We start from the raw sequence: 17,271 nt of genomic DNA on the forward strand, positions 1-17,271 counted from the left end.
AGAGTAGGAAGTCTTGTGTATTTTAAGAGCTGCCATGACTGGAGAAAGCAGGGGAAGAGCATGTAGAATGCCTTCTAGCTGCTAGGCAGTAAGTACACTGCATGCTTATTGTAGCCTGTCTTCAACATAGTCCTGAGGCAGATTTTAATTTCCATTTTAAATAACCATACAAAAACAAGAAAAAATCCCACCCAGGAAGTAGGAATGTTGAGTATTAGAGGAGAAACTATGGAAACATGGTGTCTGTCTTCAAATATCAAATTCAAGAGCTGTCAATGATGAATTCATTTGTGTGGCTAAAGAGCAGAACTAGGAAAGATGTCAGGGCAATATTAAAACATAACTGATGTCATTAAGATACTGAAATGAGTTGCTTTATGACATTAGATTCCATCTCAGCATATAACCAAGGAGAGACTGAATGGAAAGTGTTCTGTATATACTCAACTCGTAAGATAAGGAGTTGAACTGAATGATCCTAAATGTGCTGTCGTTTATTGAAAAAGCACTGAAGTGGGATAATTACTGTATTTCAGCAAACCTAATTGCCAACAATTGTAAGGCACATTATTTTGTGTACCTCTAAGGAAAAATAGTGCGATTAAATTATGACAAGCCATTAATTACAAAATGCATACCAATTTCAAAGGTGCCATGCTTGGAAAGAATGTGCATCTTAGAACAGCTTGGAGAAGGGACAACTAAGGGGAGACATGACAGCCATCTTCAAATAAAGGCATGACTTAGATGAGAAGGCAGTTCTCCAGCTAGCAGGTGGGGGAAGCTGGGTGAGATCTTGGTTCTGTATGTCACGGCGCCGTCCCAGTACTAACTGCTTCATGAAGTGAGGATTTCAATATTCACGCAGAAATTGGATGACTAGCAATTGCTATTGAGAGGACAACCTGTTTGAGTAAACGGTTGGATTTGATAAATTCTAGGCCTCCTTTCTGTTCTTTAAGATGTTGATATCCTTTCCTTGATCTGAAGTTGAGGAATATGGTGTCATCAGGGCTAAAAGTATATACTTAACATTGACCTACTGTAAAATGTGGTCTTCAGTGAGTCTTAGATATGGTTTAGTTAAATTCACTGCTCTCTTTGGAAAGATTTAAAGTTACAGGAGGCACCTATTCAACTTTTTTTCGTAAGCTTCAGAAACATGAAACAGTAAAATACAACAAATAGTAAATCATACGAGTATGTATGTATATTCACCAGATTTATTTGTGTATGTACTACATTCAAAGGAAGGAAGAGAGGGTTTTTTAATAAGTTTTGAGATAAATGTTTAGCATGAAATTATACATTGCATTAGTGTCCGATCTCCCGTTTTCCTGCTACAGTAGTGGTTACAGAATTAGATTAAGCCATAATCCTATTTCTTACTTAAAGCTGATCATTAAATTTGATGTAAGGCTCAATTTAGATTGACATAGCTGCAGAAACTAACGAGAGTCAGAGTTACCCTCTAGTTAGGCAAGTCTCAAACTTAATGTGCCATAACAATCACCCAGAAAGCATGTTTCAAATGTCAATTTTAGGTCTCAGATACTCTGACTTTCCAATGTCCAGGGAGAGAGGCTAGGAATACATACTTTAGTAAATACCACAAGTCATTTCAGAAGTTAGTGAACTACCAATGAAACTACTTGGCTGACTGTACAGGTACTAACTAGAATAAAATCTTAAGGTTCTGGTGAAATCCCGTTAAAGTTAGTTTTGGAGTAATGCATTCCTATGTATTGGGCATTCCTTAACTTTTTCTGTATCCAATGTTCTAGCACAAAAACCACATTATTACAGTAGTAGTTCCTGGAGCAGACTGAGGAAAGTTAAATCCATTTCCAAGTATAAAACAGCAGAGATGCTTTTTTTAAAACCTTAGCTATTTCCTGGGAATGTTTTGTCTAGATTTTAGATTTCCACTTTAGTTTGTGTGCATAAATACTAATGGCAGCTAATGTACATTATCACTTCTATGTCCATTAACTGAAAAAAAGTTTTAAGCTAGTCATCTATTGTATAATACTATGACCTGAGAAGATTTTATTGTTTTTTCTTTATCATAAGAATTTAATGTTCAGTTTTAAAAGCTAATCATTTCCAAATGTTTGCCCCATAGTTTTCCCTCAACCATTGAAATGACTTCTTGAAAAATGTCATAAAACTCACAGTGATCGTCGTCTTCATTGTCATAATTCCCCATCTCTTAAAAACCCAAATTCTTGGATAGTCTGAAGCATATGATCAGCTCATTTTCTATATAGCAAAACGAATGTTTCATTCTGTGTAAGATACTTAATTTTCACTTCCAAGGCCTGATAGGCAGCTACCACACCACAATATGTTTTTGACATTTTTATTACAAGATGAAATAAAACTGGCCCCATTTGTGCCAAAAGTGGTAGTTCCTTTAAACAAGCAATTGAGGACAATAGCTGAGGAAAACAGTTTTATACTGTGAATCAGAACTCGTCTCTTAATTTTCATAAGCATATCCTGAAATGTAATGTTCCGATAATTTGCATTCGTATTTAAGTAACATTTTGACTACATAATTTAATGTTTAAAATTTTTAACAAGTGATGTTTTTCTTCCAGGCCAACCTAGTCTCTAATATACTGAAGATAGTAATAACACAAGAGGTCTTTAAACATTTGGAAGAAATGCATCAAATTTCAAGGGTGGTATGAAGTCAACAAATGGCTGACTGCTTGATTCTTAGGATAAGCCTTACTGATACTCATTTATAATGAAGAAACTTAAGCACTGATTATTTTTCAAAAATATACAGCTCGGAGAGAAGATTATATGCCGAGTGACATAAATAGTTTCATCTTTTGCATAAAAATAAAGATTTGGGGCAGACAGAATGTTTGGAAGCTACCTTTAAATGTGTTACATACTGAACATTTATTTTAAGATGTAGTTTTAATTACCATATGTAACAGTTGCACGAAAAAATGGACTGTCTTAAAAGAAAATTTGAACTGTTAAATATTTCCCCTCTTTAAGAGAAATGAGTTTGATTTCTTATTTTGACTTAAGTATCTTCAATTGATTAATATTCTTTAAATATAAAACGTGTTCCTTTACTGAGTGAAAATTACACCTCTTTTTTAAAACAAGTCGTTAGTTTTCTGCTCAAAAATTGATTTCGATTTCCCCTTTTTAATCTGAACTTTCATATCATTTTTATTTCACTCTCAAGGATTTAATATTTGAACATTAAATTAGTTGACTTGAACATCACTATTTGGAATCCAAATTCTACTGAAGATGAGCCACAATTCTTTCCCAGTTTCTCTGCGTTTGCAATGACGTTGTTAATTAATGAGCAACAAAATCTTACCATCCTACATGTTTGTAGTTTGGATAACATGGAAAAGAAAGGTACAGACTTGTTTTAGAGAATGTTGAAACTGGGTATCCTTCCCACCTTGAATTATCTATTTTCCTTAGCATTTTGGGGTAAGGATATGACCTTAGTTTTCTAAACCATATCAAAAAAGAATACTGAAGAAACAAGTATAAGAAGAAAGGCCTAAGAGGGAGAAGATAATTTTCTTCCCACAATCTGAAGTGGGATCTTTTACGAGGCAGATTAGCCTACATAACACCAGAGGGCAGAATAAGGACCTTTATGTGGATGTTATGACAAGGCAGATTTCAATTTACAACTACTTAAAACGTCCAAAAATCAAATGGGTAGCATTAGGAATTAATGAATTTTTCATCACCAGAAGTGTCCAAGCAAAGCCAAGAAATCTATTAGAAGTATTACGTGATTTCCTCCCGTTAGGTGGATAGGCTTTTTTCCTACCCTGCAACTATTTAATGACTTGTTTTATTAACATGTGGCGGTTCCCTGTGTTTACTTTTACTGTGAATGTAGTTTGAATTTCCAACAAGTCTCTCTGAAACCTAAATACTACGCTTAATTTCCCTTTCCCGCATAAAACAATACTACTTATATTTGCTATGCATCTAAAAAGGCTATTTTCAACACAAGTGATTCAAAGTAAAATTAAACAAGAAGACCAGGTTAAATCATTAGCTCCTTCACCCACCCACTGTCCCCCTTCAGAGTCAGGTTTCACAATTATGGATTTTTAGCAAGCCTAACTATACCTGAATATAAGAATATAAGCACATTTTAAATCCATTTGTATTACCTACACTTTTTTTTTTTAACAGCTATTTCTTAGAGGTAGCATAGTATAGTAGAAAAAGAATGGGTAGGTGTTTTAATCTGGCACTGTCAATGTGTGCATCCTTGGAATTACTTAATCTCTTGTTCCCTCTTCATCTAATGGGAAGATTAAATTAGGACATTTGTTTATATTACGTGTTCAACAGCTGTAGGTCCATTTCTCCAAAGACAAACACTCGCTGTTAGCCATTGTATCACAAGGTGGTCTCCATATTTTGGAACTATTAAAAGACCTTTTAATTTGACTAGGTACTATCTGATAGTAATACCCATGTTTTTGAAGAACACGGCAAGAACAAGATCAACTTGGACTAAAAATCAGAATACTAAAATTCTCTGTTAGTCCAACCCTTTTATATGAAGAGAAGGAAACAATTCAAGAACATCAATTATTTATCTTATATCAAATTATGTTCTCTTACTGCCGAGACCAAAACCTCTTAACTCCTTGCTTTATTATTCCAAAGCTAATTTCCTTTGTACTACGTGTGTATTTTCACTTACATTAACATAAAAAAAATAAAAGACTAACAGGTGGTGAGAATTTAGGCAATCTAGCCAGCACTTCCAGTATGGTATTATGAATTTACAAATAAGAAGTGACTATCTGTGCTTTTTGCTTTCCTTTCTCAATTGCAAACATAAAGGCCATATGCAAACATTTTAACTGTAACAAAAATATTTTTAATAATCATTCTTTACTATTTCAAACAAAATGCAAAGTCTCTGGGAGCTTCCTTTCCTGCTTAATTTTGAACTAGGTGATAATGTAAGATTCTTTCCTTTCTAATATAAATATCTAGAAATAGTAATTTCAATAATAATTACATGATCAACATAACAAATAAGGTTTATGGACAGGAAAGAATGTAAAATAATTAGGAAAAATAGTAGCCAAATAGGAACCTTATTCTGAATTTAAAATTCTGAGGTTAATAACAAATATTTGACATTTACAATGAAGCATGGCAAGAAAGTTAATTTTTTGATATTGGCAAGCTAGAAATGATGTAGTACAACTGTAAGCATTTTTAAGTTAAGACTAAATAAAAAGGAAACTTAATTTTCTATGACAACAAAATCTACAGTTACATAAACTGAATGAAAAAGAAAAGATAAAGATTTTCTATATGGTTTTCTTTGATTGGATCACTCATGCTTATTCCTATGTAATTATTCTAGTTGCAAACATCAAAAATCTTTCCAGAATGTGAATTCTAATGAGAAAAGGTGATACAATATTAATTTTTTCCCTTATGTGTTTTAGCTATTAGAGTATATAGTAGCAGTTTGTTATTGAAAAACTTCACAATGTGCAAATTTTTAAAACAGTGTATAAACATTTTCCCAACATGCTCTGAATTCCTTCTATTCCTAGGATTCCAAAGCCCTCCTTATAATTCTTTTTAGAATCCTTTAACAAAAGTATATATACATATTAAATTTATATTGTAACTTTAACATCAGTCACGGGACTTCTTGAAGAATACTGAATATGAGAACAAATGATAAGAGTGTTTAGATAGGTCTTCTTTTTCTTTTGAAAAGAATTTCATCAAGGCTTGGCCCTGATTCTCCTGAAAACATTGCTGCAGTGATGTACATCAAATAAGTCAGTTTAGTTCTGAGTATTACATTTTTTATCTTAATTGATGGAAAACTACATAAGCAAAGGAAGGACTAGTTTGTGTGTGTGTGTGTGTGTGTGTGAGTTGCTGTGCTGCCTCTGACCTCCACAGGAAAGGAAACAGAAGATGTTAAGTGACCTCACAGCTTAGTATCTCTGGGATCCCTGGGGTTCTTACTACTATGGGTTTAAGACCTAGCCAGACCATCAGCTCTGATGTGTCTTTTGGAGCAAAAATTAATATAAGACCTGGTGTGTGTGTGTGTGTGTGTACATATATGTGTGTGTGTGTGTGTGTGTGTGTGTGTGTGTGTGTATATATATATATATATATATATATATATATATATATATATCACAATATAATACCGGTTCTTACATTAATTTTTGCTCCAAAACACGCATTAGAGCTGATGGTCTGGCTGGGTCTTATTTTTGGGGAAACGGTATTCTAACTTAGAGAGTCAATGGTTACCCATTTTCAGAAACTGAGAGGCTGACATGTCCAACCTTCCTTGGAAATGTGATAAGGCAGCCCCACCTCAAGTAAATGAAGCTAAAAACATACACATTATTCAATTAAGGGTAAAATAAAAACTGACAATTTGGGAAGTCTTGATATGACTGACTTTCAATAAGAAAGACATAATGCAAGGATTCAGAAAAGAATTTAAAAATAGGAAATAAAAGGAGAAAGCACATGTTTAAAGCACAGAAGGCTAGATGGCAAAAGTTACTTCAAATACTTTAAGAATCGTCATAAGGAAGGAAAGTGACTAAATGAAGAACTCTAAAGAGAATGGATTTGAAAGCCCTTAAACATTTAGGTTAAATTAAGACAGAATTTTCTGATATTAGTTCTCTAGACTTAGAAGACTGTCTTGCTTCAGTTTTGAGGCAGAGGAGGGCTCATTCACAGAACTCTGAGCTCTGGAATCATTGGAAATGAACCATATTCATTAAATTATTTTAGACACCCCATCCCTGTTTTATAAACACTAGTAAGAGTCAATTCTGCCTCAAGGTTAAATTGCTCAGCATACCAAGCTTGAATAATTGGGTCTGGCTTTTTAGCCTTCTTGAAAAGGCAGATTATATAACCTGCAGTAGGAAAGAGATTCAGACTGAAGAGCCGGGATCTCAGGTGAAGCTGTTTCAACTATCACCTCACTTTTCCTTCAGGTAATGTAATCACTAACAATTGTCTTTATGCCAACAGAAAGGGAAGAAAATTCCTAGGTAAAGAAAAAAAGAAATCTACTCCTTCAAAACTTGAAAGGTATTAAAGTATAAAGTGTCTTCCTGATTTTAAAGTTTTCCAAACCCCGCATCTTCTTAATTTATTCTTTCTGTAATTAAATTTGCTTTGCTCCTGGCTTGGAAATACTGTTGTGTGTACCCGCCCCATAAGGGAATGTAGTACTTCAAAGTAACGTACTAGCACTGCGGTTGGCAGGTACTCAATACTAGCTAAGTAATATTTGAAATCCAAGAAAGAGAAGTCAATTCCATGTTTGGGTGTTTCCACATTCATCAGGAACATAACTGATTCAAGAGGATATTCATTTGGGACTTGCAAATCAAGAAAAAAGGTATGTTTATGTATTTTGCAAAGGAGTGAACATTCTGATTCTTAAAAATGGCAAGTCGAAAAAGTTCTCGAGTTTGATATTAGGATAGAAGTGTGGCTTGGGAAAAAAAAATCTTAACTTTTAAAAAAAGTCACGAAAAGAGTAGAGGCTGAAGGTATGCACGGGGGCAGCCACGGGAAGAACAAGGAGAGCAGAACGCAGCTCTAGAAACGGTACCTGTTCCAAAGTGGATCTGCACGCTGCTGTCGCCATGCATAGAGCTCCTGGAAAGCTCATCTACAAATCCTGGGGCGGGCCTAGGGTGGCAAGACTCCTACGGAGGGAAGCAAAACAGAAAGGATTCTCGGGAGTCCCGGAGCGAGGGGGCGGTCCTAATGGGGACAGTCGTGTCTCCTTTCAGGGCCGCAAGCTTCTCCACCTGCTTCCTTCGGTCCTTAATCATTCTCAGCCTTGGGAGAAATCGAGTGGAGTCAACCCAGCTTCAGTATACCTAAATTGCCGCGAGGTCTACCCAGGACCCAGGTAGCGAGTTTCCTTGGTCTCGCCGGTCGCAGGCCCCTGCCCCCACGCATGTTACCTCCACAGGAAACTCCGCCCGACTCAGCCTCTTTCACTCCTATTCTGCCGCCCTCGGGTCCGGGCTGGGGCAGCGGCCTGAGACGACCATTACCGCACTCTCTGGGGGTGCGAAGGATGCGGGGGTGGGCAGGAAGGGGGGGAGTCACGCCTTCTGCCCGGAGCTTGTTTGTCCGCGGGGTGGGAACTGAAGACAGGGTCTCCCCAGGGCGCGCCCCAGCACACGCCGCTCTCTGCGGGCTTCCACCCCAGGCCGCCGGGTCCCCGCTGTCCGTTTCCAGGGGAACGAACGCCCGCTGCTTGGCAGCGCTCACTCTCCTTGCCGGCTGACCAATCCCCGTTTGGAGTTCAAGATTCCCGCCGCTCCACTTACACCGCACTCTCTCCCTCTTGCCTTTCTTATTTTCTTTCCTTCTTCTTTTAACTTTCACTCCGGTTAAACTGCACTGATCCTAAGCTATCATCTCGGACGTCCCTCCAAGGGGATTTAACAAGGCTCCCGAGCGCAAGCCGCCGCTATCCGCCTCTTGCTCACGGAGACGCCCCCGGGACGAGGCTCCACCACCCAGGTCGACGGCGGGTGGGGCTGGGCGGAGCCACATCCCGTTCGGGGTTTCCCCCCAGTTCGCCCCAGTTCAGCCGCTCCTGCCCTCGGGGCAGCTGCCCCGCGAGTCCGCAGAGAAGCGGCAGGCGGGCGATGGAGACCGGGAGACACTCGGCGAGAGGAGGCGGGGTGGGGGAGGCGGGGAGAGCGCGCGGGCGGAGGCTGGCAGGGGGCGCTGGAGGAAGGAGTCGCCCGTGCGCTCCTCGCGCCCGAGGGTGCAGGAGGCTCTGAAGCCGCGGCAGCACCGCGAGCCTCCCGGGCACGGGCGGCGGCGAGGCTGGGGGGTGGGGGGCGCTGCCGCGGCCGGGGGCGTCGCGGGCCCCGGCCCCTTTGTTCTCGCGCGCTCCCCCTCGCCGCCCACTCCCCTGCTGTCGCGCGGCGGCGGCGGCGGCGGCTCCTCCCGCCCGAGGCAGTCGGGCAGGGCGCCGGGGGCGGGAGGGGGCGGGGGGAGCGCGCCAGCCGCCCGGAGTGGGGGGCGATGGCGAAGCTCCGGGTGGCTTACGAGTACACGGAAGCCGAGGACAAGAGCATCCGGCTCGGCTTGTTTCTCATCATCTCCGGCGTCGTGTCGCTTTTCATCTTCGGCTTCTGCTGGCTCAGTCCCGCGCTGCAGGACCTGCAAGCCACGGCGGCCAACTGCACGGTGCTGTCGGTGCAGCAGCTCGGCGAGGTGTTCGAGTGCACGTTCACCTGTGGCGCCGACTGCAGGGGCACTTCGCAGTACCCCTGCGTCCAGGTCTACGTGAACAACTCCGAGTCCAACTCCAGGGCGCTGCTGCACAGCGACGAGCACCAGCTCCTGACAAACCCTAAGGTAAGGGCGCCGGGCGAGAGATGCCTCGCTTCTGCGGAGGTCTTGAGGTTTGGGGGAGCCTCAGGGGTAGACCGCTCGCGGGGTGGGCTCGGAATACGCTCGCGTTACTAGGAGTAGACAAGGCGTCGCAGGCTGTACTCAAACCAGGAGTAAGTACATCGGGGAGCCCCGGAGCTCTGGTCCTATAGGTGGGCTTGTGGGCGGCGACCGCGGGTGCCCTGAGGCTTTCTTTACACGCCTGTCTTGCCTGGTCTCAGATTTTGAGGTCTTGGTCCAGGTCAGATCCGGCTCCTACAGGACAGGTTTTGGAGAAATGCAAGAAGAGGAAAGTTAACTTTCCCTCCGATTAATGCCAGTGGGTAGCGGGAATCCACTACTGCCGCGCACGGTCAAGGCCGGAGCTCCCACTGGCCGCGTCAAGAACTCGCCTGGGAAGATTCAGGTGTTCTCTGAGCCCCCATGAATGGTGTTACAGGGTTCCTTGCCTTTTAACTCTAGACAGACGTATTTTTTAACTTGGGGTCCAAAGATGAGCTTTTGAGGATCGACAAACGAAGTAGAATCAAATGCGAAATTCTGTATAGGTCCATTGGGGAGGGGACAGTGGACTCACAGTTTTCGTGAGATAGATTCTCAAAATGGTCTAGAGAAATTGGGAGCATCTGGAGAACGGTAAAACTTGCTGAAAATAGAAAAATCCTCCGTGAAATGCACCAAATATCCCTTCCCTGGCAACTTTTTTCGTTCTCACAAGCAAAAGAGAAAAAACCTGGTTAGGACTCCAGGGACGGAGAGCAGCGAGAGGAAGACTCAGCAAACTGTTCCCCCTGGAGCAAAAACTTATAAAAAGCAGTGTCCTCAGTCTGTGATCTAATTGAGCTTTGTAGTACACCTGGTTCTGCAAGAGGGATTTTCTTTCTTCTTCTCTTGGTCTTTTTTACTATCTTTGTTGCTTCCCTATGAAAGTGGAGGGTGTGTATCTTCTTTCAAGTTACTGACATTTTCCCTCCTTGTGAGGGTTTTGTTGACCATCAAGCAGGAAAACAGTCCAAAAGGGAATGAATCCTGTATACACAGGAAAACTTTCTGTGAAATGTGAGAAGATATAATTATATCAATCCAAAAGAAAGCATTTCTATGTTAATATTTTTAAAGTATTTAAAATAAGCTTACCATTTCTCTACAGCAAAACTCCTGGTCTTATCTCCAAAACGATAAATTCTTGAATTTAGGAAAAATTTTTAAAGGGATTCCTTTTAAAAAATATGACTCCTCTTAAAAAAAGACATTCCTCTGATAAATGAATATTCATTTACCTGTAAAATGAAGATAACATATAAACAGTAAATACAGAAATACAGAATTTAGACAGATTGTAATGTTCAAAGTCTTGAAAAGCAATAATGTCTCAAAGACAAGTAGTTCGAAGTTAGTCTACTTAATGCTCAGGAATTTCAAAAGAAATCTCAGGGCTTTAGAAACATCACTTTTTCCCCCCAGATTAAGCCATTAATATAAAGAAAGATGCCAAGCAGCAATAGTGATTCAGAAATTGCATGGTAGTTTATCATCTAGGAGGTGTTAAAATTAGTGAAATAGTGCTAATTAGCTTACTATACTGGTTCAGTCACTAATAAATTACATACACATATACGAGTAAATGGCTAATACTAATAAAGACATTGAGAAGTTAGAATTTATTTTAAAAGGCAGTTTCCCAATTTCCAGGCAATTTTGAAGGATCTGGCAGAAAAAGTAAATTGAAATGATTAGGACATAGATTTTTAGACCACTTGGAACAAGTCATAATGCTTTATGTAATACTACAATTTTCTCCTTTTGTTACAAATAATCTATTTTCTTCTACTGCCAGTTCAGATCCTGGCAACTATTGTTTTGAAGAAGTAGCTGAACAAAATAACGTTGTATAAAGTATTGAAGAAATGACAGCATTAGTGAAAGATGTATCTGTTACAGAAAATGATGAACAACATGCCAGTCAATTTACTGAAGGTTTCCGCAGCCAAATCAGTATACATACAGCTCTGTATCCAAATTATGATGCAGTGTAGTATTTATAGGACATAAGTTTGTTCTTTTACAGTTATCTTTCTATTTTGGGGCAATTAAATGCTCAATTTGGAAATTCTTGTAAGCAATTAGTGATGGAAAAATTCAATGTCACCAAAATGTTGTGCCGGAGTCCAGCACATAAGCGGAATGTTTCCCCAGTGTCCTTGCAATTAGGCAGTACCCAGTGCCCATTTCTGTTGCATTTTGGCTGCCTACATATCTCTCTCTCTCTCTTTTTTTTTTTTTTTTGCCTTACCTTACCTCTATTGAAGGCCCATTATCCGCCTATTCCCTTTGTAGAATGCCTGGATTCCCTACAGTGTCATGGATGCCAATGACCTTCAGCCTTCTGTTCTTTATGACCCCTCCTACCACGGGAAACCATTTAGGGAATCACTTTTTAGAAAAAAGAGAACAAGGCTTTTTCTCCCTCCCTCGAATTTGCTGTCTTAATTACAGCACAAGGCCTGGAAAAGGAAAAACATTGCAACTACGTAACATCTTAACCATAGACTACTAAAGAAGCTAGTGTGAAAAAATTTGACCTTTGACTAATAATTTCTTTAAAGTGTCTTCAAGTCATATTCAAGTTATTTATGTTTTGAATCATATCCTTATGGTCCACAGTAATCACTGTATCTAGTCGTGTAATATAGTATTCAAGTCAACCAATTATACACATGACAGTGATCTGCTCTGTGAATTAACTGTAGCAAAATCTAAATTTGTGATCAACTTCCTCTTGATACTATTCCCATCACTGCATAATTTCTTTGTGACTTGTGTATGCCAAGGGTTTTGATTCTCACTGTGACTGCACGTTAGAACCACCAGGAGAACTTGAAAAAGAAATTCTAATGCCTTGGTCCAGCCCTCGAAGATTGGTACTTGGTTGTGGGTGCGTCTTGGGCAGTCCCGTTTTTTAAACAGTTTTGCAAGTGATTCTAATGGGGAGACAGAGTCAAAAACCAGTGGGTTAGAGAAAGCACTCATCTATTGATCAAGAAAAGTAAAATAACCAAAAGGATTCATTGTGATTAATGTTTGTGTTTTTACGGTAAAAGATGTTACCCATGTTACTGGATGGATATAGGGTCCTGGTACAAAAGGAGGGACTCAAGGAAGTTCTGAAGGACAAGTGGAGAATCATTTAAAATTACCTTTGACCCTTGAACAACATGAGCTTGAAATGCATGTATGGGTCCACTTACATGTAGATTTTTTTCAATAAATGTAATAAATGTATTTTTTCTTCATTATGATTTTTTAATAACATTTTCTTTTCTCTAGCTTACTTTACTGCAAGAATACAGTATATAATGTATATAACATACAAAATATGTGTTAATCAACTATCTGTGCTATCAGTAAGGCTTCTGGTCAACATTTTGGACTCGGGAGTGTTGGTGCCTCTAGCCCCTTGTTCAAGGAGCAACTGTAGTCTGGAAATGATCGTTTTAAGTTGGTTGAGTGTAAATGAAATGAGCTGATGCAGTTCCAGACATTTGCTTTTGCATCAATATATACATTGAATCGCAAGAAAAGATAAATTTTTAAAACTGGCCTTTTGCATGTGAAACGAGAGAGTGGATGATTAGAAGCTAAATGTTTTAATTTTGCATTGAGTTTGTTTCTTTCTCTGATACGAAAGACCTAAAAACAAAGGACAAAGGTCTGTCTGAGAAACCAGTACTGTAAAAGTGAGAGAAATGCATTGATGAGAAGAAAAACTTAGGTGGAATTAGAAGTCGCTTTAAAATTTAAGTATATCCCCCCAAACTGGGTGTACCTAACTACGGGCATTGTGGCTTACAGGGACCTTCTTGGTATTTGTGCTTGTGTGCCCCCCCCCCCCACACACACACACACAATCCCTGGGTGGACAGCATGTGCTGCCTGGATTAATTTCTGAACTCCATCGTTGAAGTAAATGTTCAATGTGATATCCTTTGCGCTCCAGGGAGGTCCATGGTATCAAAACTAAATAACAAAAGGCTAAGCTGAATTGTGACAACATCTTTACAGTCTTTCTTTCTTTATGACAATGTGGTTTACTGTAGTTTTTTTCCTCTGGGGCTTATAGTAAATAGTTTTGAGTAAGTACATCAAATTCAATTCCGCAAATACTTCTCTAGCACCTATTATGATCAAAGAACTGGGCAAGAAACAGGAGGACATACAAAGATGAGTTCATTCATATAACAAATATGAATTAAATGCCTAATTAAATGCCTACTCTGTGCTATGCATGCTTCTAGATTCTGAGACTAGAATAGAGATCAAAATAAAGTCTCTGCCCTCATGAAGTATACATTTTGGTGGAGGGTGACAGACAAGAAATAGATTTGTAATGTAATGTCAGGTAATGATATGTGTGTACGGAAAATTCAAGCCATGGGAGGGTAGAGACAATGATGGAAGAAACGAAGGGCTGCTCTTTTGCATAGGATGGTCAGGGAAAATGGCTCTGATGGAGTGACATTTGCGCAAAGACCCAAAGAACCTGAAGGGATGAGCAGAGACCTAAAGGACATAGAGAAATGAATCATGTGGTTATCTGAAGAAAGAGTGTTCCACAGGCTGGGGGAACAGCAAGTGCAAAGGCCCTGAGGCACATGACTGCCAGGCTTGTGTGAGGAGCAGTGAGGAAGGCAATGGTGTAGGAACACAGCGAAGCAGAGGACAGTGGGAGATGAGAGTAGGGCCTTACAGAACGTGATGAAGACTTTGGATTCTATTCTACCAGTAATGAATGGTAAGCTAACTGACGTTAAGCAGGACTGAGATATAATCAGACTTAGACTTTTAAAAAATGTAAACGATTCCTCTGGCTGCTGAGTTGATGATAGAATTTTTTGTGTGTATGTGAGTGCATGTGTGCACACACACATCGCTTGTACAAGGTGAGAGGTACAGAGGCAAGACTGGCAATGGGGAGTCAAGTAGGACAGGCAGAAGATGGTGGCGGCTTAGATCAGGGGTAGCACTGGTGAGGTTCGCTAATGGATCCTATGGAAGGAATGAGGGAGAGAGGAGTTGAGGATGACTCCAAGGTCCATGGCAAGCACTACTCGGTGAAAGGAGCTGATTTTACTAGATAGGAAAACGGGAGGAGAGCAGTTTTCGAGCAGCATGGATGAAAAAGCAACGGTTCCGTTTTAGACATGCTGAAAATCCATATAAGTGAGGATGAATCCATGAGTTTCTGCCCTCAGGGGATCACTGTCTAGCAGAGGAGATAAGAACACCAACAACTATCAAACAAGGTACAATGTTAACTTCTGCAGGGAGGTCCAAACAATACGCTATGCACATGTAGCGAGGAAAGGTTAAGGGAAAAGCTTTGTGGAGAATGAAACATCATTTGCCGTGATCTTGAGAATGAGTAGGATTTTCATCGTGGGAGGAAAGCTGGAAGGTATGAAGAGAACAAGGAAGAGAAAATGCCAGGAGTAAAGCTATGGAGCTGTGCAAGTAAGGGGTGTTTTACAGGATGGGCAGGTGGACTGGAACACAGGGCACACAGAGTGGAGGCTTGTGAGTAAGGCAGGAGAAATCTTTGGCGGCCAGCATAGGTTTACTAAACACTGGGAAGCCATGGTGCTGCCCTGCCCCCCAAGATGTCCACATTCTAATCCCTAGAATTTGTCAACATCCTATGTGACACTGGCAAAGGGGAATTCAACTTGCAGATGGAGTTAAGGCTGCTTGCTAATCAGTTGACATTAAAATAGGGAGATTATCCTGGTGGATCCAGTGTAATCACAGAGGTCCTGACATGTGGAAGAGGAGGTCAGGATAATGCAATCTGAGAAAGACTCTACAACCCATTGCTGGTTTTGAATAGAGAAGGAGGCCATGAGCCAGGAATGCAGGCAGCCCCCTTTTCCTAAGGAAGTGGGAAAAGGCAAGAAAGTGGATTCTCCCTAGAGCCTCCAGAAAAGAATGTAGCTCAGCTGGTGTCTTGATTTTAGCTCAGTGAGACCCATTCTGAATTCTGACTTCCTGAATTGTAAAATGATACATTTGCATTGTTTTAAGCAAATTTTATTAACTAAGTTTGTTACGACAGCGATAGGAAATTAATACAGAAGCCAAGGAAGGTCTTTGAATAGGTGACTAATATGATTAAATATTTAAAGACTTGGTCAGAACATATTAATAACACCCATATTACAGCTCTTCAGAAACAATATAATGTGCAGGCTGCTGGGATATTTCATAAGTTTTGACACACTTTGTGTATTTAAAATGTTTTTGACACTTATTATAAATGAAGATGTCAAGCCTTATTTAGCTTGAATTAAAAAAAATTTTTTTTTTTGGGTCTTTTGCAGAGTTTCATATTCAGTTGAGTTCCTAGATAAACAGTACACTTATATTACAATTACCATAATTAATCACAGTAAAATACTGAATAGAATGACTTTTCATATTACGTATGTTTCTAACTATTCCTCACGCTGTGCCGTCGCTATTCCCTAGGACACATAAATCCATGTGGAAAAGTTTGTACTTTTGAGTTGTAGTAATATCCTCTTCTTTTAAAATTACCAGTGTTATATTGAAAACCATGTGTTTATGAAATTATTTAATTTTGTGATGATTCTTGTAAGTGAACTAATTCAAACAAATTCATTTTATGTATTTGCTTTGTTGAGTAGCAGAATTCAGTAGATTGGGTCACTAGAAGGTCTCTGTATACTGTTGCACATGTGAAAGACTATCCGTTCATCTAATTCTTCTGAACCATTCATCTAATTGATTTAGTAGACCAACTGGACTTTGAAATCTTATGTGATGACCAGTTTATTAGTTATAATCTCACTATATTACAGCAGCACATATTGATGTTGTAGCTCATTAAAGAAAAATCCTAAATCCTAGAAAGTTAATCTAATTTTTTCCTTTGTAATACATATATTTATATAATAGTCTTTATCGGCCAACATTATTTTAAAATGGTTCTAATGAATGGAAAACCAGCCAATAATACTGCTTAGTGACAACGAAATCCTCAGTTCTGATTGTCAGTACCCGTATGGATGATTTCGTCTACATAAGGTTAAGAAATACACAAAATAAACTAATGCATACTTGAAAAAAAAAGAAAGTGAAAAGACAACCACAGAATGAGAGAAAATTTTTGCCAATCATACCTGATAAAGGTCGAATATATATGATACATAAAGATCTTTTATAACTCATAATAATAAAAAGGGCAAATAATTAAGAAATTTTTTGCCAATTAAGAAATAGGCAAAAAATGTGAATATTTTTCCAAAGAAGGCATGCAAATGGCCAATAAGCATGTGAAAATATGTTCAACATCATTAGTCATTAGAGAAATGCAAATCAAAACCACAATAAGATACCAATTCCAACCTACTAGAATGACTATATGTGTATTTTAGAAAAGACAGTAACAAGTGTTGGTGAGAGTGCGGAGAAACTGGAACCCACATACATTGCTGGGAAAAATGTAAAAGGTGCAGCCACTTTAGAGAACAGTTGACAGTTCCTCAAAAAGGTGAATGTAGTTACCATATGACCCAGAAATTCCATTCTTAGGTACATACCCAAGAGACATGAAGACACATGTCCACACAAAAGCTTTTATGCAGTTATTCATAGCAGCATTATAATAGCCAAAAAATAAAGCAACTCAAATGTTGAGCAACTGATGAATGGATAAATAAAATGTGCTATATCCATACAGGGAATATTATTTGACTCTAAGAAGGAATGAAGTGTTGATACATGCTACAA

At 39.5% G+C, this 17,271-nt stretch overlaps 1 protein-coding gene across 1 annotated transcript in view; it reads left to right on the plus strand.

Annotated features, from left to right (window-relative positions):
* The first annotated feature begins 8,953 nt into the window (after window positions 1–8,953).
* The window catches only part of KCNMB4 (potassium calcium-activated channel subfamily M regulatory beta subunit 4), a 55,589-nt gene continuing 47,271 nt past the window's right edge, over window positions 8,954–17,271 (plus strand). The window contains exon 1 of the mRNA XM_019748944.3: window positions 8,954–9,429. Within this exon, the coding sequence (XP_019604503.1) occupies window positions 9,094–9,429 (336 nt within the window). The 5' untranslated portion in view covers window positions 8,954–9,093. The remainder of the gene's footprint in view (window positions 9,430–17,271) is intronic.

This window comes from Rhinolophus sinicus, chromosome 1 (assembly GCF_057876585.1).
Source record: "Rhinolophus sinicus isolate RSI-liver-muscle chromosome 1, RSI-T2T, whole genome shotgun sequence".
Taxonomy (NCBI): domain Eukaryota; kingdom Metazoa; phylum Chordata; class Mammalia; order Chiroptera; family Rhinolophidae; genus Rhinolophus; species Rhinolophus sinicus.